General features: G+C 40.0%; 1 protein-coding gene and 1 pseudogene across 2 annotated transcripts in view; one reads left to right on the top strand and one right to left on the bottom strand.

The window, feature by feature from the left end:
- The first annotated feature begins 923 nt into the window (after window positions 1–923).
- The window catches only part of STYXL1 (serine/threonine/tyrosine interacting like 1), a 57306-nt gene continuing 35060 nt past the window's right edge, over window positions 924–23169 (top strand). For both annotated transcript variants that reach the window (XM_032606061.1, XM_032606059.1), the window contains exon 1: window positions 924–1026. In XM_032606061.1, the coding sequence (XP_032461952.1) occupies window positions 924–1026 (103 nt within the window). The remainder of the gene's footprint in view (window positions 1027–23169) is intronic.
- LOC116739792 lies at window positions 18545–23057 on the bottom strand (annotated as a pseudogene).

The following is a 23169-nucleotide window of genomic DNA, read 5'->3' as shown; positions in this document are numbered from 1 at the left end:
TCAGAGGTCTTCTGGATGCCCCAACCCCAGCTAAAAGGTAGCCTCCCTGCAGGAAGCTGCTGCACAGGCCCAGCCTTCCCCCTCAGTGTCCATGGGGCACCAGAGACAGTTGTGCCAAGGAGCCAGTCCCAAGAGCAGCCCTGTAATCAGGAGCCAGAGCCCAGGCTGGCTGGGCAGTTCTGTCAGTACAAGTGAGCCATTCTCCTCCTTCCACAGACCGTCATGAGCTTCATCATAACCCTAAAGGCCCCTCACAAGGGCACCTGCGTCGGCCTCCCCAGGTCTTCACTCATTACTCTCTTCCCACTGTTGCCACACCAGGCTCCTTTTGAAATCTCTCAGATACTAAGTTCCCTCCTGTTCTCAGTTCCTATCTCCTCCATCCTCTCCCTCTCCTCCACCTTCCTAGGTCTTGCCTAACCTCCTGTCTCAGCTTAGCAATCACATCTCAGACAGCCCTTCTCTGATCCCAGCTAGGTGAGGCCCTCCCATTAGCACCTCCCATGACACTGGACGCTGACTCTTTTATAACGCTTTTCCTACTTACAATGTATTTTTTTGTCCAGTGTCTGCATTCCATGCTAGGCTGTCACCTTCATGAGGGTAAGTCTAGTTTACCACACTTATTTCCAGTGCCTGGCTTGTGGTAAGTGCTCAGTAGTTATTTACTGAAGGAAAGTGAATTGGTGACTGTTTTACAGCCTGCTTTGTATTTATATGGTTCAGATATGTCGTGTGCAACGATTATCTCCCCTACACGCATTTCAGTATCAATTTTGGAATTTTCCCTGATCACACGCATGATTATTTTCCCCTTTGTTTGAAGGCATGTTAAGAAACAGTTGAATTATCTTACTTTGTGATCATTCATCTAAAATAGAAAGATGCACTAAGCTTTTACATGATTGATTCTTCCCTGTAGGATGAGTGGTTTGGTTTTGTGTGAACCAACAGAGCTTTACAACATCTTGAATCAGGTCACAAAACTATCCAGATTAACTGAACCCAACTATCTCTGTTTATTAGGTAAGTGCTTTAAAAAATGTTGTGAACAGTGTCCTTCAAAGATTATTTTTCATGAATTAACAAACTTTGAAGAGTAATAAATTACTTTAGAAAACTATTAAACTAATTAGGCATAGCTCAAAATGCTACTATTAACTGTCACGTGACTTGGAATATTGCCAGATTAAATAAATCTAGAAGAAAAGTTCCCAGAAGACTCATGTTTGAGTCCTCTTACTATTGTTTTTAGTGAAATATTTTAAACATCTAACAAACACATAGTAATACACATAAGCACTTATGTACACACCATTCAGATTTAACATAATAAAAAGTTACACAAATGTACCCCTCTTTTGTACTCCATCCTGATCCTCTTCCTTTCCCTCCCCGAAGATGACTGCTTCTGTATTTTTACACGTTTACGACATAGGCAGGCATCCCAAAGTAATGTATGGTTCAAACATTTACATAAACAGTACCATAAGGTACAGTGATCCTGCAACTTACTTTTTTTTTTTTTTTTTTGCGGTATGCGGGCCTCTCACTGTTGTGGCCTCTCCCGTTGCGGCATGTGGGATCTTCCCAGACCGGGGCACGAACCCGTGTCCCCTGCATCGACAGGCGGACTCTCAACCACTGTGCCACCAGGGAAGCCCAACTTACTTTTTTTTAATTTAGTTTATTTTTTTTATACAGCAGTTTCTTATTAGTTATCCATTTTATACACATCAGTGTATACATGTCAATCCCAATCTCCCAATTCATCATACCCTCCTGCCCACACTGCTGCTTTCCCCTCTTGGTGTCCATACGTTTGTTCTCTACATCTGTGTCTCAGTTTCTGCCCTGCAAACTGGTTCATCTGTTTCCCCATTTCTGTATATGAAGATCTAGTTTCTTTTAACCGGTAGTTGCAATATATATCCATTCCTAATTGATTGTGATGTGTTGCTTGCATGGTGTTGCTATTATGAACAGTGCTGCAGTGAACAGTTTGTATCTCTCTCCCTATTCATGTGCAAGAATTGTTTCAGGATATATTCCCAGAAATGGAAGTACCAAGTTGCACATTCACCTTCACTACATTATTGTCAAATTGCCCTCCGAAGACATTGCATCAGTTTTATACTCCAATCAGCAGTGTAAGAAACATACCTACCAATACCTGGTTTTGTCACCCTTTAAATTTTTTTCTCTGATTGGCATGAACTTGTATTATGATGTTTTTCCCCACAATTAAAAACATCGTGTTTAAAATACACGTAAAATTTACCATCTTAACCACTTTTAAATGTCCAGTTCGGTGGTACATCATTACCATCATCTCCATAGCTCTTTTCATCTTGTAAAACTGAAACCCTACACCCGTTAAACAATAACTCCCCATTCCCTCCTCCCTGCAACCCTGGTAACCACCATGCTACTTTATGTCTCTGATTTTGACTACTCCAGGTGCCTCATATAAGTGTAATCATACAGTATTTGTCTTTGTGACTGGCTTATTTCACTTAGCATAATGTCCTCCAGGTTCATCCATGTTGTAGTGTATGTCAGGATTTCCTTTATTTTTAAGGCTGAATAATATTCCATTGTATGTATATACCACATTTTGCTTATCCATTCATCCATCGATGGACACTTGGGCTGCTTCCACCTTTTAGCTGTTGTGAATAATGCTGCTATGAACATGGATGTACAAAATATCTCTCTGAGACCCTGCTTTCAATTATTTTCAGTATATACCCAGAAATGTTATTGCTGGATCATGTGGTAATTCTATTTTTAATTTTTTGAGGAACCACCATTGTGTTTTCTGTAGCAGCTGTACAATTTTACATTTGTACCAGTAGTGTACAAGTGTTCCAGTTTTTTGAAATCCTTGTCAACGTTGTTATTTTTCTGGGTTTTTTTTTTTTTTTTTTAGTAACCATCCTAATGGGTGTGAGATGGTATCTCATTGTAGTTTTTTTTTTTTTTTTTTTTGCGGTACGCGGGCCTCTCACTGTTGTGGCCTCACCCGTTGCGGGGCATAGGCTCCGGACGCGCAGGCTCAGCGGCCATGGCTCACGGGCCCAGCCTCTCCGCGGCATGTGGGATCTTCCCGGACCGCGGCACGAACCCGTGTCCCCTGCATCGGCAGGCGAACTCTCAACCACTGCGCCACCAGGGAAGCCCTCATTGTAGTTTTGATTTGCATTTCCCTAATGATTAGGGATGTTGAGCATCTTTTCTTGTGCTTATTGGCCATTTGTGTATCTTCTTTGGAGAAATTACTATTCAAGTTCTTTGCCCATTTTTGAATTGGGTTGTTGCTTTTGAGTTTTAGGAGTTCTCTATATATTCTGGGTATTAATTCCTTACAAGATATATGACTTGTAAATAATTTCTCCCCTTCCGTGGGTTACCTTTTTACTCTGTTAATATTGTCTTTTGATATGCAACATTTAAAATTTTTCACGAAGTTCAATTTGTCTATCTCTTCTTTTGTTGCTTGTCATATCCAGGAAATTGTTGCCAAATCCAGTGTCATGAAGCTTTTGCCTTATGTTTTCTTCTACAATTTTTATACTTTTAGGCCTTACATTTAGGTCCTTGATCCATTTTGAGTTGACTTTTGTATGTGATGTTTAGATAAGCGTGCAATTTCATTCTTTTGCAAGTGGATATCCAGTTTTCCCAGCATCATTTGTTGAAAAGACTGTCTTGTTCATGGTCCCTAGGGAGTCCACATGAATTTTGAATAGATTTTTCTATTTCTGCAAAAAACGTCATTGGAATATTGATGGGATGGCATTGAATCTGTAGATTGCTTTGGGTAGTATTGACATCTTAACAATATTAAGTCTTCCAGTTTGTGAACACAGGATTTTTTTTTGCCTCTAATTCCTTTCAGCAACGTTTTGTAGTTTTCAGAGTACAAATCTTTCACGTCCTTGGTTAAATTTTATTCCCAAGTATATTATTATTTTTAATGCTATTGAAAATGGAATTGTTAATTTCCTTTTCAGATTGTTCATTGATAGTATATAGAAATACAATTGACCCTTGAACGACGTGGGGAATAACCTGTGTATCACTTATAGTCAGCTCTCCGTGTCTGTGGTTCTTTGGCATTCGTGGATTCAACCAACCATGGACCATTTAGCATTGTAGTATTTATTATTGAAAAATATCTGCGTGTAAGTGGACCCATGCAGTTCAAACTCATGTTGTTCAAGGGTCAACTGTACAACTGATTTTTCTGTGTTGGTTTTCTGTCCTGAAGCTCTGCTGAATTCATTTATTAGTTCTAACAGGTTCTTTGTGTGTGGAATCTTGAGGATTTTTTTGCATGTAAGATCGTATCTTCTGTGAACTTAGATGATTTTACTTCTTCCTTTCCAATTTAGATGTGCTTTGTTTCTTTTTCTTTTTTTTGGGGGGGGGTACGCGGGCCTCTCACTGCCGTGGCCTCTCCCGTTGCGGAGCACAGGCTACGGACGTGCAGGCTCAGCGGCCATGGCTCACGGGTGCAGCCGCTCCGTGGCATGTGGGATCTTCCCAGACCGGGGCACGAACCCGTGTCCCCTGCATCGGCAGGCGGACTCTCAACCACTGCACCACCAGGGAAGCCCGCTTTGTTTCTTTTTCTTGCTTAATTGCTCTGTCTAGGACTTCCACCACTCCGTTGAACAGAAGTAATGAAAGTGGGCATCCTTGTCTCGTTCCTTAAAGAAAAGCTTTCAGTCTTTCACCATTGAGTATAATGTTTGCTGTGGGTCTTTCATATATGTTTTTTTTTATTATGTTCAGGTAACTTCCTTCTATTCCTAGTTTGTCAAGTGTTTTTATCTTGAAAAGGTGTGGAATTTTTCCTCCTTTTTCTGCGTTGATTGAGATAATCATGTAGTTTTTTTCCCTCCTTCATTCATTTCAAGTGGTAAATTAAATTGATTTTTGAATGTTGAGCCATTCTTGCCTTGCAGGAATAAATTCCACTTGATCATGGTGTATAATCCTGCTGAATGTGGTTTGCTAGCATTTTGTTGAGGATTTTTGCATCAGTGTTTATAAGGAATATGATCTGTATTTTTCTTGCTGTGTCTTTGTCTCACTTTGGTATCAGGGTCATGCTGGCCTCATACGATGAGTTAGGAAGTGTTCCCTTCTCTTCAATCTTTTGGGAAAAGTTTGAGAAGGATTGATATTAATTCTTCTTTAAATGTTGGGTAGAATTCACCAGTGAATCTATCAGGTTCAGGGCTTTTTTATTTTCAGCCTAAAACATTTATATTTTAGTAAACACATGATAATTCCCTCTGAGAATGAATAGATATCCAGGTCATGAATTACAAGAAGTTTATTATCATTTTTCAAGACAATAAGTGATACACTGAATTCTTAAGTGTTATATTCCCAAGGAGTGGTGGATGAGATCCTTTCCTGAGAGCAGCTATTGGTTAATTAGATGTGGGAAAGGCCCTTTCAGGGTAACAGATTGGGGAGGCTACAGACAAGGGAAAAGCCTCAGTGCCCATACTATATTTGGCTTTTTTTTTTTAATTTTAGTTTATTTTTTTATACAGCAGGTTCTTATTAGTTATCCATTTTATACACATCAGTGTATACATGTCAATCCCAATCTCCCAATTCATCACACACACACCCCCCGCCACTTTCCCCCCTTGGTGTCCATACATTTGTTCTCTACAGCTGTGTCTCTATTTCTGCCCTGCACACCGGTTCATGTGTACCATTTTTCTGGGTTCCACATATATGCGTTAACATACAATATTTGTTTTTCTCTTTCTGCCTTACTTCACTCTGTATGACAGTCTCTAGATCCATCCACGTCTCTACAAATGATCCAATTTCGTTCCTTTTTATGGCTGAGTAATATTCCATTGTATATATGTACCACAACTTCTTTATCCATTCATCTGTCGATGGGCATTTAGTTTGCTTCCATGACCTGGCTACTGTAAATAGTGCTGCAGTGTACGTTGGGGTGCATGTGTCTTTTGGAATTATGTTTTTTTCTGGGTATATGCCCAGTAGTGTGATTGCTGGGTCATATGGTAATTCTGTTTTTAGTTTTTTAAGGAGCCTCCATGCTGTTCTCCATGGTGGCTGTATCAAATTACATTCCCACCAACAGTGCAAGAGGGTTCCCTTTTCTCCACACCCTCTCCAGCATTTGTTGTTTGTAGATTTGCTGATGATGCCCATTCTAACTGGTGTGAGGTGATACCTCATTGTAGTTTTGATTTGCATTTCTCTAATAATTAGTGATGTTGAGCAGTTTTTCATGTGCTTCTTGGCCATCTGTATGTCTTCTTTGGAGAAATGTCTATTTAAGTCTTCTGCCCATTTTTTGATTGGGTTGTTTGTTTTTTTTTTTTTTTTTTTTTTATAAATTTATTTATTTATTTTTGGCTGTGCTGGGTCCTCGCCTCCGCGCGAGGGCCCTCTCCAATCGCGGCGAGCGGGGGCCACTCTTCATCGCGGTGCGCGGGCCCCTCACTGTCGCGGCCTCTCCTGTTGAGGAGCACAGGCTCCAGATGCGCAGGCTCAGTAGTTGTGGCTCACAGGCCCAGCCGCTCCGCGGCATGTGGGATCCTCCCAGACCAGGGCTCGAACCCGCGTCCCCCGCATCGGCAGGCAGACTCTCAACCACCGCGCCACCAGGGAAGCCCTGTTTGTTTTTTTAATATTGAGCTGCATGAGCTGTTTATATATTTTGGAGATTAATCCTTTGTCCATTGATTCATTTGCAAATATTTTCTCCCATTCTGAGGGTTGTCTTTTAGTCTTGTTTGTAGTTTCCTTTGCTTTGCAAAAGCTTTTAAGTTTCGTTAGGTCCCATTTGTTTATTTTTGTTTTTATTTCCATTACTCTAAGAGGTGGATCAAAAAAGATCTTGCTGTGATTTATGTCAAAGAGTGTTCTTCCTATGTTTTCCTCTAAGAGTTTTATAGTGTCTGGTCTTACGCTTAGGTCTCTAATCCATTTTAAGTTTATTTTTGTGTATGATGTTAGGGAGTGTTCTACTTTCATTCTTTTACACGTAGCTGTCCAGTTTTCCCAGCCCCACTTATTGAAGAGACTGTCTTTTCTCCATTGTATATCCTTGCCTCCTTTGTCATAGATTAGTTGACCACAGGTGTGTGGGTTTATCTCTGGGCTTTCTATCCTGTTCCATTGATCTATGTTTCTGTTTTTGTGCTGGTCCCATACTGTCTTGATTACTGTAGCTTTGTAGTACAGTTTGAAGTCAGGGAGGCTGATTCCTCCAGCTCCTTTTTTTCCCCTCAAGACTGCTTTGGCTATTCGGGGTATTTTGGGTCTCCATACAAATTTTAAGATTTTTTTTTCTAGTTCTGTAAAAAATGCCATTGGTAATTTGAAAGGGATTGCATTGAATCTGTAGATTGTTTTGGGTAGTATAGTCATTTTCACAATATTGATCCTTCCAATCCAAGAACATGGTATATCTTTCCAACTGTTGGTATCATCTTTAATTTCTTTCATCAGTGTCTTATAATTTTCTGCATACAGGTCTTTTGTCTCCCTACGTAGGTTTATTCCTAGGTACTTTATTCTTTTTGTTGCAGTGGTAAATGGGAGTGTTTCCTTAATTTCTCTTTCAGATTTTTCATCATTAGTGTATAGGAATGCCAGAGATTTCTGTGCATTAATTTTGTATTCTGCAACTTTACCAAATTCATTGATTAGCTCTAGTAGTTTTCTGGTGTCATCTTTAGGATTCTCTATGTATAGTATCATGTCATCTGCAAACAGTGACAGTTTTCTTCTTCTTTTCCAATTTGTATTCCTTTTATTTCTTCTCTGATTGCTGTGGCTAGGACTTCCAAAACTATGTTGAGTAATAGTGGTGAGAGTGGACATCCTTGTCTTGTTCCTGATCTTAGAGGAAATGCTTTCAGTTTTTCACCATTGAGAATGATGTTTATTGTGGGTTTGTCATATATAGCCTTTATTACGTTGAGGTAGGTTCCCTCTATGCCCACTTTCTGGAGAGTTTTTATCATAAATGGGTGTTGAATTTTGTCAAAAGCTTTTTCTGCATCTATTGAGATGATCATATGGTTTTTATTCTTCAGTTTGTTAATATGGTGTATCACATTGATTGATTTGCATATATTGAAGAATCCTTGCATCCCTGGGATAAATCCCACTTGATCATGGTGTATGATCCTTTAATGTGTTTTTGGGTTCTTTTTGCTAGTATTTTGTTGAGGATTTTTGCATCTATATTCATCAGTGATATTGGTCTGTAATTTTCTGTTTTTGTAGTATCTTTGTATGGTTTTGGTATCAGCGTGATGGTGGCCTCATAGAATGAGTTTGGGAGTGTTCCTTCTTCTGCAATTTTTGGGAAGACTTTGAGAAGGATGGATGTTAGCTCTTCTCTAAATGTTTGATAGAATTCACCTGTGAAGCCATCTGGTCCTGGGCTTTTGTTTGTTGGAAGATTTTTAATCACAGTTTCAATTTCACTACTTGTGATTGGTCTGTTCATATTCTCTATTTCTTCCTGGTTCAGTCTTGGAAGGTTATACCTTTCTAAGAATTTGCCCATTTCTTCCAGGTTGTCCATTTTATTGGCATAGAGTTGCTTGTAGTAGTAGTCTCTTAGGTTGCTTTGTATTTCTGCGATGTCTGTTGTAACCCCTTTCTCATTTCTAATTTTATTGATTTGAGTCCTCTCCCTCTTTTTCTTGATGAGTCTGGCTAAAGGTTTATCAATTTACTACATCTTCTCAAAGAACCAGGTTTTAGTTTTATTGATCTTTGCTATTGTTTTCTTTGTTTCTATTTCATTTATTTCTGCTCTGATATTTATGATTTCTTTCCTTCTACTAACTTTGGGTTCTGTTTGTCCTTCTTTCTCTAGTTCCTTTAGGTTTAAGGTTAGATAATTTGAGATTTTTCTTGTTTCTTGAGGTAGGATTGCATTGCTATAAACTTCCCTCTTATTACTGCTTTTGCTGCATCCCATAGGTTTTGGATTGTTGTGTTTTCATTGTCATTTGTCTCTGGGTTTTTTTTTTTTTTTACTTCTTTATTGGAGTATAATTGCTTTACAATGGTGTGTTAGTTTCTGCTTTATAAAAAAGTGAATCAGTTATACATATACATATGTTCCCACATTTCTTCCCTCTTGCGTCTCCCTCCCTCCCACCCTCTGTATCCCACCCCTCTAGGTGGTCACAAAGCACTGAGCTGATCTCCCTGTGCTATGCGGCTGCTTCCCACTAGCTATCTATTTTACGTTTGGTAATGTATATATGTCCATGCCACTCTCTCACTTTGTCTCAGCTTCACCTTCCCCTTCCCCATATCCTCAAGTGCATTCTCTTGTAGGTCTGTGTCTTTATTCCTGTCTTACCCCTAGGTTCTTCATGACATTTTTTCCCCTTAAATTCCATATATATGTGTTAGCATACGGTATTTGTCTTGATCTTTCTGACTTACTTCACTCTGTATGACAGACTCTAGGTCCATCCACCTCATTACAAATAGCTCAATTTCGTTTCTTTTTATGGCTGAGTAATATTCCATTGTATATATGTGCCACATCTTCTTTATCCATTCATCTGATGATGGACACTTAGGTTGTTTCCATCTCCTGGCTATTGTAAATAGAGCTGCAATGAAGATTTTGGTACATGACTCTTATTATTTTTTTTTTTTTTTACTAAATTTATTTTTTTTAGCATCTTTATTGGAGTATAATTGCTTTACAATGGTGTGTTAGTTTCTGCTTCACAACAAAATTAATCAGTTATATATATACATATGTCCCCATATCTCTTCCCGCTTGCATCTCCTTCCCTCCCACCCTCCCTATCCCACCCCTCCAGGCGGTCACAAAGCACCGAGCTGATCTCCCTGTGCTATGCGGCTGCTTCCCACTAGCTATCTACCTTACGTTTGGTGGTGTATATATGTCCATGCCTCTCTCTCGCTTTGTCACAGTTTACCCTTCCCCCTCCCCATATCCTCAAGTCCATTCTCTAGTAAGTGTGTGTCTTTATTCCTGTTTTACCCCTAGGTTCTTCATGACATTTTTTTTCTTAAATTCCATATATATGTGTTAGCATACGGTATTTGTCTCTCTCTTTCTGACTTACTTCACTCTGTATGACAGACTCTAGGTCTATCCACCTCATTACAAATAGATCAATTTCGTTTCTTTTTATGGCTGAGTAACATTCCATTGTATATATGTGCCACATCTTGTTTATCCATTCATCCGATGATGGACACTTAGGTTGTTTCCATCTCCGGGCTATTGTAAATAGAGCTGCAATGAACAGTTTGGTACATGACTCTTTTTGAATTATGGTTTTCTCAGGGTATATGCCCAGTAGTGGGATTGCTGGGTCATATGGTAGTTCTATTTGTAGTTTTTTAAGGAACCTCCATACTGTTCTCCACAGTGGCTGTACCAATTTACATTCCCACCAACAGTGTAAGAGGGTTCCCTTTTCTCCACACCCTCTCGAGCATTTATTCTTTCTAGATTTTTTTTTTAATTATTTATTTAATTTATTTATTTTTGGCCGTGTTGGGTCTTCGTTGCTGTGCACGGGCTTTCTTTAGCTGCGGTGAGCAGGGGCTGCTCTCCGTTGCAGTGTGTGGGCTTCTCATTGCGGTGGCTTCCCTTGTTGCAGAGCACAGGCTCTAGGCGCGCGGGCTTCAGTAGTTGTGGCACGCGGGCTCAGTAGTTGTGGCGCACGGGCCTAGCTGCTCCGCGGCATGTGGGATCTTCCCGGACCAGGGATCGAACCCATGTCTCCTGCATTGGCAGGCGGATTCTCAACCACTGCACCACCAGGGAAACCCTAGATTTTTTGATGATGGCCATTCTGACTGGTGTGAGATGATATCTCATTGTAGTTTTAATTTGCATTTCTCTAATGATTAGTGATGTTGAACATTCTTTCATGTGTTTGTTGGCAGTCTGTATATCTTCTTTGGAGGAATGTCTGTTTAGGTCTTCTGCCCATTTTTATTGGGTTGTTTGTTTTTTTGTTATGAAGCTGCATGAGCTGCTTATAAATTTTGGAGATTAATCCTTTGTCAGTTGCTTCATTTGCAAATATTTTCTCCCATTCTGAGGGTTGTCTTTTGGTCTTGTTTATGGTTTCCTTTGCTGTGCAAAAGCTTTGAAGTTTCATTAGGTCCCATTTGTTTATTTTTGTTTTTATTTCCATTTCTCTAGGAGGTGGGTCAAAAAGGACCTTGCTGTGATTTATGTCGTAGAGTGTCCTGCCTATGTTTTCCTCTAAGAATTTGATAGTTTCTGGCCTTACATTTAGGTCTTAATCCATTTTGAGCTTATTTTTGTGTATGGTGTTAGGAAGTGATCTAATCTCATACTTTTACATGTAGTTGTCCAGTTTTCCCAGCACCACTTATTGAATAGGCTGTCCTTTCTCCACTGTACATTCCTGCCTCCTTTATCAAAGATAAGGTGACCATATGTGTGTGGGTTTATCTCTGGACATTATGTCCTGTTCCATTGATCTATCTTTCTGTTTTTGTGCCATTACCATACTGTCTTGATTACTGTAACTTTGTAGTATAGTCTGAAGTCAGGGAGCCTGATTCCTCCAGCTCCGTTTTTCATTCTCAAGGTTGCTTTGGCTATTCGGGGTCTTTTGTGTTTCCATACAAATTGTGAAATTTTTTGTTCTAGTTCTGTGAAAAATGCCAGTGGTAGTTTGATAGGGATTGCACTGAACCTGTAGATTGCTTTGGGTAGTAGAGTCATTTTCACAATGTTGATTCTTCCAATCCAAGAACATGGTGTATCTCTCCATCTATTTGTATCATCTCTAATTTCTTTCATCAGTGTCTTATAATTTTCTGCATACAGGTGTTTTGTCTCCTTAGGTATGTTTATTCCTAGATATTTTATTCTTTTTGTTGCAGTGGTAAATGGGAGTGTTTTCTTGATTTCAGTTTCAAATTTTTCATCATTAGTGTATAGGAATGCCAGAGATTTCTGTGCATTAATTTTGTATCCTGCTACTTTACCAGATTCATTGTTTAGCTCTAGTAGTTTTCTGGCAGCATCTTTAGGATTCTCTATGTATAGTATCATGTCATCTGCAAACAGTGACAGTTTTACTTCTTTTCCGATTTGGATTCCTTTTATTTCCTTTTCTTCTCTGATTGCTGTGGCTAAAACTTCCAAAACTGTGTTGAATAAGAGTGGTGAGAGTGGGCAACCTTGTCTTGTTCCTGATCTTAGAGGAAATGCTTTCAGTTTTTCACCATTGAAGATGATGTTGGCTGTGGGTTTGTCATATATGGCCTTCATTATGTTGAGGAAAATTCCGTCTATGCCTACTTTCTGCAGGGTTTTTATCATAAATCGGTGTTGAATTTTGTCAAAAGCTTTCTCTGCATCTATTGCGATGATCATATGGTTTTTCTCCTTCAATTTGTTAATTTGGTGTATCACGTTGATTGATTTGCGTATATTGAAGAATCCTTGCATTCCTGGAATAAACCCCACTTGATCCTTTTAATGTGCTGTTGGATTCTGTTTGCTAGTATTTTGTTGAGGATTTTTGCATCTGTGTTCATCAGTGATATTGGCCTGTAGTTTTCTTTCTTTGTGACATCCTTGTCTCGTTTTGGTATCAGGGTGATGGTGGCCTCGTAGAATGAGTTTGGGAGTGTTCCTCCCTCTGCTATATTTTGGAAGAGTTTGAGAAAGATAGGTGTTAGCTCTTCTCTAAATGTTTGATAGAATTTGCCTGTGAAGCCATCTGGTCCTGGGCTTTTGTTTGTTGGAAGATTTTTAATCACAGTTTCAATTTCAGTGCTTGTGATTGGTCTGTTCATGTTTTCTATTTCTTGTTCAGTCTTGGAAGGTTACACTTTTTTAAGAATTTGCCCGTTTCTTCCAGATTGTCCATTTTATTGGCATAGAGTCGCTTGTAGTAGTAGTCTCTTAGGTTGCTTTGTATTTCTGCGATGTCTGTTGTAACCCCTTTCTCATTTCTAATTTTATTGATTTGAGTCCTCTCCCTCTTTTTCTTGATGAGTCTGGCTAAAGGTTTATCAATTTACTACATCTTCTCAAAGAACCAGGTTTTAGTTTTATTGATCTTTGCTGTTGTTTTCTTTGTTTCTATTTCATTTATTTCTGCTCTGATATTGATGATTTCTTTTCTTCTGCTAACTTTGGGTTTTGTTTGTTCTTCTCTCTCTAGTTCCTTTAGGTTTAAGGTTAGATTGTTTATTTGAGATTTTTCTTGTTTCTTGAGGTAGGATTGTATTGCTATAAACTTCCCTCTTATCACTGCTTTTGCTGCACCCTATAGGTTTTGGATTGTTGTGTTTTCATTGTCATTTGTCTCTAGGTATTTGTTTGATTTCCTCTTTGATTTCTTCAGTGATCTCTTGGTTATTTAGTAATGTATTGTTTAACCTCCATGTGTTTGTGTTTCTTACATTTTTTCCCTGTAATTCATTTCTAATCTCATAGTGTTGTGGTCAGAAAAGATGCTTGATATCATTTCAATTGTCTTAAATTTACTGAGGCTTGATTTGTGACCCAAGACGTGATCTATGCTGGGGAATGTTCTGTGTGCACTTGAGAAGAAAGTGTAATCTGCTGTTTTTTTGGATGGAATGTCCTATAAATATCAATTAAATCTATTTGGTCTATTGTGTCATTTAAAGCTTGTATTTCCTTATTAATTTTCTGTCTGGATGATCTGTGCCTTGGTGTAAGTAAGGTGTTAAAGTCTCCCACTATTATTGTGTTTCTGTTGATTTCTTCTTTTATAGCTGTTAGCAGTTGCTTTATGTACTGAGGTGCTCCTATGTTGAGTGCATATATATTTATAATTGTTATATCTTCTTCTTGGATTGATCCCTTGATCATTATGTAGTGTCCTTCTTTGTCTCTTGTTACATTCTTTATTTTAAAGTCTGTCTTATATGAGTATTGCTACTCCAGCTTTCTTTTGATTTCCATTTGCATGGAATATCTTTTTCCCTCCCCCTCTCTTTCAGTCTGTATGTGTCCCTAGGTCTGAAGTGGGTCTCTTGTAGACAGTATACATATGGGTCTTGTTTTTGTATCCATTCATCAAGCCTGTGTCTTTTGATTGGAGCATTTAATCCATACACGTTTAAGGTAGTTATCAATATGTACGTTCCTATTACCATTTTCTTAATTGTTATGTGTTTGTTTTTGTACGTCCTTTTCTTCTCTTGTGTTTCCCACTTAGAGAAGTTCCTTTAGCATTTGTTGTAGAGCTGGTTTAGTGGTGCTGAATTCTCTTAGCTTTTGCTTGTCTGTAAAGCTTTTGATTTCTCCATTGAATCTGAATGATAGCCTTGCTGGGTAGAGTAATCTTGGCTGTAGGTTCTTCCCTTTCATCACTTTAAATATGTCATGCCTCCCCCTTCTGGCTTGTAGAACTTCTGCTGAGAAATCAGCTGTTAACCCTATGGGAGTTCCCTTGTATGTTATTTGTCGTTTTTCCCTTGTTGCTTTCAGTAATTTTTCTTTGCCTTTAATTTTTGTCAATTTGATTACTATGTGTCTTGGTATGTTTCTCCTTGGGATTCTCCTGCCTGGGACTCTCTGCGCTTCCAGGACTTGGGTGGCTATTTCCTTTCCCATGCTAGGGAAGTTTTCAACTATAATCTCTTCAAATATTTTCTTGGGTCGTTTCTCCCTCTCTTCTTCTGGGACCCCTATAATGTGGATGTTATTGCGTTTAATGTTGTCCCAGAGGTCTCTTAGGCTGTCTTCATTTCTTTTCATTCTTTTGTCTTTATTCTGTTCCATGGCAGTGAATTCCACCATTCTGTCTTCCAGGTCACTTGTCTGTTCTTCTGCCTCAGTTACTCTGCTATTGATTCCTTCTAGTGTATTTTTCATTTCAGTTATTTTATTGTTCATCTCTGTTTGTTCTTTAATTCTTCTAGGTGTTTGTTCTTTAATTCTTCTAGGTCTTTGTTAAACATTTCTTCCATCTTCTTGATGTTTGCCTCCATTCTTTTTCCGAGGTCCTGAATCATCTTCACTATCATTATTCTGGATTCTTTTTCTGGAAGGCTGCCTATCTCTACTTCATTTAGTTGTTTTTCTGGGGGTTTATCTAGTTCCTTCATCTGGTACATAGTCCCTCTGCCTTTTCATCTTGTCTGTCTTTCTGTGAATGTGGTTTTTGTTCCACAGGCTGCAGGATTGTAGTTCTTGCTTCTGCTGTCTGCCCTCTGGTGGATGAGGCTATCTAAGAGGCTTGTGTAAGGTTCCTGATGGGAGGAACTGGTGGTGGGTAGAGCTGGGTGTTGCTCTGGTGGGCAGAGCTCAGTAAAACTTTAATCTGCTTGTCTGCTGATGGGTGGGGCTGGGTTCCCTCCCTGTTGGTTGTTTGGCCTGAGGTGACCCAACACTGGAGCCTACCTGGGCTCTTTGGTAGGGCTAACGGCAGCCTCTGGGAGGGCTCACGCCATGGAGTACTTCCCAGAACTTCCGCTGCCAGTGCCCTTGTCCTCACGGTGAGCCACAGCCACCCCCAGCCTCTGCAGGAGACCCTCTAACACTAGCAGGTAGGTCTGTTTCAGTCTCCCCTGGGGTCACTGCTCCTTCCCCTGGGTCCCAGTGCACACACTACTTTGTGTGTGCCCTCCGAGAGTGGAGTCTCTGTTTCCCCCAGTCCTGTCGAAGTCCTGCAATCAAATCCCACTAGCCTTCAAAGTCTGATTCTCTAGGAATTCTTCCTCCCGTTTCCAGACCCCCAGGTTGGGAAGCCTGACGTGGGGCTCAGAACCTTCACTCCAGTGGGTGGACTTCTGTGGTGTAAGTGTTCTCCAGTCTGTGAGTCACCAACCCAGCAGTTATGGGATTTGATTTTACTGTGATTGCGCCCCTCCTACCGTCTCACTGTGGCTTCTCCTTTGTCTTTGGATGTGGGTATCTTTTCTGGTGAGTTCCAGTGTCTTCCTGTCGATGATTGTCCAGCAGCTAGTTGTGATTCCGTTGCTCTCGCAAGAGGGAGTGAGAGCACGTCCTTCTACTCTGCCATCTTGAACCAATCTTCTATATTTGGCTTATAATTCTGCTTTGTGTCAACTCTGTCAGTAAGAGAGTATGTATTTGAATTATAATAATAAGGTGGTCTGCCCACCCCCTTGGTAGTGCTGTGTGCAGGGTACATGTGTAGCACCCTGCTTTTGCTCTCAGCTCCTCAGAAGTGGCAGTTGGGTTGTTGGTCTTTTTGTATTTTGTTCATAATTTTCCCACCTGGGCATGCATGTAGTTATTTTTAGTCCCTTATAGTTTCTTTGTATTTATTGCTGGAGGAGACTTTTGTCCAGGTGCAAGTACTGCAGCAAAGGGTCCCAGGTTCCAGCCTGTCTCAATGGGACAACCAGGACACGTATTAGTTTGTGGAGATCCCTGGGAAAGTGTGGATTTTTAATCTAGAATGTACTTGAGTTTCACTAGTCTTTTTTATTGTGTTCATAGGAAGTTGCAGCTGGTCTGCCAGCAGTCATACTGTCTCTCTTATCCTGAGTTTGTTGTGAAATTCTGAAGCCATAGGTAGCTATTATACAAGTGAGATTCTGTATAGTTTGAAGGAATAATCATGTCTCCTCATTCCAGGTTTGCACTTTCCAAATATCACTTAGAATTCTTTATTCAGTTCAGTAGCCATATAGACACCAACCGTTTTTCTCAAATATCTGACTTAACACTGTCATTTAGGAAGTAGCTGTACCAAAACAGGCCAAAAAGAAACAAACACAAAAAAGAAATTACTGATGGCTGGTATTTGAGATGAAAATCCTTTCACTATAGAGCCTAGGGGTTGAGTTATTGCAAAATAAAAGCTGAGAGCTGTGAATTTACTACATCCATTCAAAATAAGTAGCATACAAAATACAGACTCTGGCATAGAGAAAAGATGTGAAAATCATCTCAATGGATTGAACTTGCAGATTTTGTGTTTCATTGCTCAAACTCGCACACACTGATATTCTGCAAAAGATAATTGCAGCAAAGAAAAATGACCTTTTGCAAATAGTCTAAAAGCATTCCTCCAAAGAGACCAGAGTAAACATGTGTATATAGGTATAAAGTGTTCAACACATGTTATTTCTAGAAAAAACTACATAGGTTAAAACTATGACAATGTGCAACATCGTTAGCCATTATAGCAGCAGCAACAGCAAAACTGGATCAAAATCACTGTTTTTATGGTGATTAACGTACCCAAATAAGAACTATTGATCAAAACTCAGGAAATAAATGCCTGGACTGATACAATGTCAGTTGTTGGAAAAACTTTTTGACATATTTAAGATCGTTTAAAAGTGAAAATGGAGTTCAGGCATCCAAAATGGATCTGGGTGGCCACTGTGGATGTGGTTTTAGACATGCTCCTACATCACTGAGAGCTTGAATTTTCTGAACCGTATAAAACTCATGGATACCACCAGCCATTTTCAAAACAGTATCTGCTAGCAGCTGCTAGCTTCAACCTTGTAGTATCAAAGTCTGAGCCCCCTCTTCCCGCACTGAAACTATGTAATCATCTCAATCCCCAACCAATCCTTGCTTAACAAGCACCCTTACTTCTTGCCAACTCCAATTCTAATTCTTGACAAACAATGTATGTAACCTTGTGAAGTTTTTTTGCCCTTTATAAGCCTCCCCCATTTTGTAATCTGGCGGAACACAATTCAAGTGCTTCTTGAATGGGTGTCTCTTGGGCTGCGGTCCTAACAAAGCCCAAGTAAACACCTTTTTGTTTCAATCAGGTCTCCATTTCTCACATTTTGGTTTACGTTTACTTCAATTTAAATGTCTTATCATCTCTAAAAATTTTTTAAGTGTTAATATTATAGAAAGCAGGCAAATTCTTCAAATAATTTGCTATTAAGTATGCCAATTTTTATAGAGCTAAACAAGGAACTGAGAATAAGTTAAGGTGAAACAGGAAAAGATAGACATGGGGAAAAACAAGTTGTAGCTGCACAAGGCAATAAAATGCCATCTTGGCCTCCTCATTTCAGTTAAACGCATGAGCTAACAGATTAGATGTCTGCTGGTTTAGCGTACTAACTCCCTTGGATATGCTAAAATTTATACAACAATCAATAGGTATACATAAAGTCCTAAGGAAAAGAGTACCACTTAAAAATCAACATCGGAGGGCTTCCCTGGTGGCGCAGTGGTTGGGAGTCCACCTGCCGATGCAGGGGACACGGGTTCGTGCCCCGGTGTGGGAGGATCCCACATGCCGCGGAGCGGCTGGGCCCGTGAGCCATGGCCACTGAGCCTGCGCGTCCGGAGCCTGTTGCTCCGCAACGGGAGAGGCCACAACAGTGAGAGGCCCGCGTACCGCAAAAAAAAAAAAAAAAAAAAAAAAAAAATCAACATCGGAAACTATCAAAGCAATTTTCAAAATAAAAGATTGTCTATTACTGCGAATGAATATAAAATGTAATAGATATACAAACTAGGAACTAAAGCCTTGTCCAAAGTTTAATTACTTCTCCCTTTAGCTGCTTTTTCAAGGACGTGTACACTAACCAAAGGATGATTGAAATGTTTGCTGGGATCTTTTTCTTTTCTAAAAAAAGAAGCATAGAAGATACAAACAAAATCTCCTTCAGTCCCTTAGACTGCCAAGACTTCCTTTGCCTTTCTTCTACTAGTTTCTTGTGGAACTGGCTGAGCCCTGTGCAGTCCAGAATCATCACTACCCTCTGACATGTTGTCACTTAGGTCACTTCCATCATGACTGTGGATGCATGCATCTTCATCTCAGTATCCTGAGACTCATCTATTGACATGGTAACAGGAGGTGATGCCAGTGTGGTTCTAGACACTGCTCCACATTTTTCTATCGGTGGGAGAAGAAACAGTGGTGAAATTGGTTCTCCACCTGCTGAGTTCTTAGCAGGGAGGTTCTCTGTTGTGTTCTGATCATTTTCCATCTTACAGTGCATAATGTCAGCCTGTTAACTATCTGAAATTTCACCCTCTGGGTGAAATTCAGGTTTTATTCAGAGGATGAAGTACCAGTAGATTCCTTTATGCTGGCAGCAAAACCAGCAAGACTCTTATCTGCCCCTTCTGCTGCTATTTTCTGAAGGGGAGCCTGTTTTCTTCCCTTTGGAGAGTAATTTTTGGTCTTTTGACGCCTCCTCTTTTAAGTTTTCCTTTGGCTGCAGTGGTGATGGTGGTAGGAGATCCTGTGCACCTCCACTTTCCTAGAGATGCTGCATTTTACTTTACATTCACTCTGCATGTTGGACTTTTCCTTTTTGTTATCTTTTTGGAAAGGAGACACTTTTGGGAATTGGCCCCATGTAAAGAAGAAGATCTGTAGAAGGAGTTGTTTTCACCCGAGCAGGCCCCTTCTGAGCAGTCTTGCTGCTTTTTTAACTTGATTTACTTTCCAGAGTTATCATTTTACTTTTTCTTTCTCATGCAGGTACTTTTCTTTTTATTCTCCTCTACTTTGCTGTCACCCTTTGGCACTTCCTGACTATTTTGGTAGAAACCTTTTCTTTTTCTTTTTTGTCATAGGTTTTTCATCATTCACAGGATCATTTATGGAATGGGCTTCAGCTTCTATTTTCTTGTAACTTTTCTTGGTTTTACAGGATTTCTGAATCATTGCTGGTATGCACATCCATCTCTTTAGTCTCTGTTGCTGATTTGCAAGTTTTGGTAGACACTTGGATCATTGAGACATTACTATAAGCCTTTTTCTCTTTTAAAACATTCTCTTTTTTCTCCACTTTCAGACCATTATTGATTTTTAAAATATATTGTATCTAGCAACCTTGATGTACTCTCCTACTAATGCTAATTGTTTGTGATTCTCTTGGATTTTATGTAAAACAATCATTTATCTGCTTATAACAAAAGTTTTATTTCTTCTGTTTCAATTCTTAAGTCTCACTACATTGCTATGCCCTTTGCCCTCCAGTACAGTGTTAAAAAGGAACAGTGTGGGGCTTCCCTGGTGGCACAGTGGTTGAGAATCTGCCTGCCAATGCAGGGGACACGGGTTCGAGCCTTGGTCTGGGAAGATCCCACATGCCGCGGAGCAACTGGGCCCATGAGCCACAATTACTGAGCTTGCGTGTCTGGAGCCTGTGCTCCACAACAAGAGAGGCTGCGATAGTGAGAGGCCCGCACACTGCGATGAAGAGCGGCACCCGCTTGCCACAACTAGAGAAAGCCCGTGCACAGAAACGAAGACCCAACACAGCCATAAATAAATAAATAAATAAATTTAAAACATATGGGCTTCTAAGAAGACCTATGCTTTAAAAAAAAAAAAATGACCTTTAAAAAAAAAAAAAAAGGAACAGTGTGTTGTAAAGCAGAAACTAACACACCATTGTAAAGTAATTATATTCCAATAAATATGTTTAAAAAAAAAAAGGAACAGTGATGATACCAACTCCAAACTCGTACTGCTCACTGCACCACAGGCCAATAAATCAAGAGATGAGTTTTTGGGGCAAGGAATAGTGACTTTATTTGGAAAGCCAGCAGACTGAGAAGATAGTGGACTAGTGTCCCAAAGAACCATCCTACTTGAGTTAGAATTCAGGCCCCTTTTATACTAAAAGGGGAGGGCATGTGGCTGGTTATTGCAAACTTCTTGGTGCTGGCCAGACTGCAGAGGGTATGTAATAATCCTTTCTTCTTGCAGCTGTCCACATAGGTCTGGTCACAATGTTCCTGTAAACCTCCAACAAGACAAATGTTATACCTTTTAAAGGTCAAGCCTGGGAGTCAGAACCTTGAGAAAGGGCTAGTATATATATTTCATGCTATAGGCAACATTCCTTTACAAAGGTGTAGAGCCAGCATGACTAAGCACAGGCAACAGAGCACAAAGATTAGAGATAAAGGAATAGATCCAATATGAAGTCAGGTTTGTTCTTCTCTGTTACAGTAATAGTGAGCATTTTGTCTTGTTTCTCACTTTATCAATCAGTATGATGTTTACTGTAGATACTGAGTAATTTACCTATCACATTAAGGAAGTTACCATATATACCTAATGTACTAAGAATTTTTTTCATGACATGAATTGAAAATTTTCTTAATTTGTTAAAATGAACATAGTTTTTCTCCTTTAATATCTTAAAAAATATATTTATTTATGTTTGGCTGCTTTGGGTCTTTGTTGCTGCACGCAGGCTTTCTCTAGTTGCGGCAAGCGGGGGCTACTCTTCGTTGTGGTGCGTGAGCTTCTCATTGCGGTGGCTTCTCTTGTTGCGGAGCATGGGCTCTAGGAGCGCAGGCTTCAGTAGTTGTGGCACACAGGCTCAGTAGTTGTGGCTCATGAGCTCTAGAGCTCAGGCTCAGTAGTTGTGGCGCACAGGCTTAGTTGTTCCACGGCACGTGGGATCTTCCCGGACCAGGGCTTGAACCCGTGTCCCCTGCACTGGCAGGCAGATTCTTTTTTTTTTTTTTTTTTTAACTTTTTGGCAGCCAGATTCTTAACTACTGCACCACCAGGGAAGTACCTTCTTTAATATCTTAAAGATTTTCTAGTATGATTTTCTAGTATGACAGAGTTCCTACTAGATCATGTTATGTTATTTTTTGTGAACACGGTTAGGTTTAGCTTCCTATTCATTTCAGATTTTCACATCTATATTTATGAGTGAAACAAGCTTATAATATACTGTACTCAGTTTCACTTGTTTTTAAGCCATATAGACCATGTCTCTGACTTCCTTTGCTCAAAATTATATGATTAAGATTCGCTTATGTTGTTGTATGTAGCTATGCTGTAGTTTGTTCATTTTTGTTGTTAAATCATGTTAAAGATAAACAAAGCCAGACACTAGTCAGAGTGGTGAACACAGAGTTTAATCCGTAGTATACTCTTGCCGTAGGGAAGAGTCCAGTGTGAATGGAACTCCACCTCAATTTGCACAGAGGCAGCTGGGCCTTTCAAAGGGAGAGTGAGGGAGTAGGGAGGGAGATGAGTGGAGCTCAGTCAGGGAAGTGAAAAACTGCAAAAAGGGGATGGGAGTTGGACCATGTGAAACCCAGGGGGATTTACTAACTGGTGCTTATCCGAGTTAGGTTCTTACCCTCCACAGGGCCTGGGAGACTAGGGGCCCTATCTTCAGGTGTTGGCTGAAATAAACAGTAAGTTCTTTGGAAGCCTTGAGTTTCCTCAGGCAGGCACTTTACTGGGCTGGAGTCAGCCTAGGGATGTGGTCTTGAGCTGTTTCTAAATGTGTCTCATAATACAGGTATCTTCAGATAAAGATATCTTCAGATGTCTGAATTTTGTAAGTTCTTTATAAATTCTGGATACGAGATTTTCTTAGTTATTTGTATTAGGGATATTTTCTCTCAGTCTCTGGCTTGCCCTTTTGCTTTCTTAATGTTGTATTTTTAAATTTTTTATTTATTTATTTTTTGGCTGCTTTGGGTCTTCGTTGCTGCACGCGGGCTTTCTCTAGTTGCGGTGAGTGGGTGCTACTCTTCATTGTGACGCGCGGGCTCCTCATTGCGGTGGCTTCTCTTGTTGCGGAGTACGGGCTCTAGGCACACGGGCTTCAGTAGTTGTGGCACGTGGGCTCAGTAGTTGTGGCTCACGGGCTCTAGAGTGCAGGCTCAGTAGTTGTGGCGCATGGGCTTAGTTGATCTTCCCGGACCAGGGATTGAACCTGTGTCCCCTGCATTGGCAGGCAGATTCTTAACCACTGTGCCACCAGAGAAGTCCCCTCAATGTCATATTTTAATGAAAAGAGAAGTTTTAAATTTTAATAGGATTAGGTTTATCAATGTTTTCTTTTGTGGTTAGTGCTTGCTTATGTCTTTTTTAAAAAATAGACTTTTTTAGAGAAGTTTTAGGTTCACAGCAAAATTGCACAGAAAGTACAGAGAGTCCCTGTATAACCCCTGACTCCCCGCACACCCCACAGGTACAGCCTCCTCAGCTATCAGCATCCCAAACCAGAGTGGTATAGTTGATACAGTTGATCAACCTACGCTGACACATCATTGTCCCGTAAAGCCCACAGTTTACATTAGGGTTGATGTATTGATACATTCTGTGGGTTTTGACAAATACATGACATATGTCCATCATTATAATATCACACAGAATAGTTTTC

Source organism: Phocoena sinus, chromosome 15 (assembly GCF_008692025.1).
Source record: "Phocoena sinus isolate mPhoSin1 chromosome 15, mPhoSin1.pri, whole genome shotgun sequence".
NCBI classification, from domain to species: domain Eukaryota; kingdom Metazoa; phylum Chordata; class Mammalia; order Artiodactyla; family Phocoenidae; genus Phocoena; species Phocoena sinus.
This window is presented reverse-complemented; position numbering and strand designations above follow the sequence as displayed.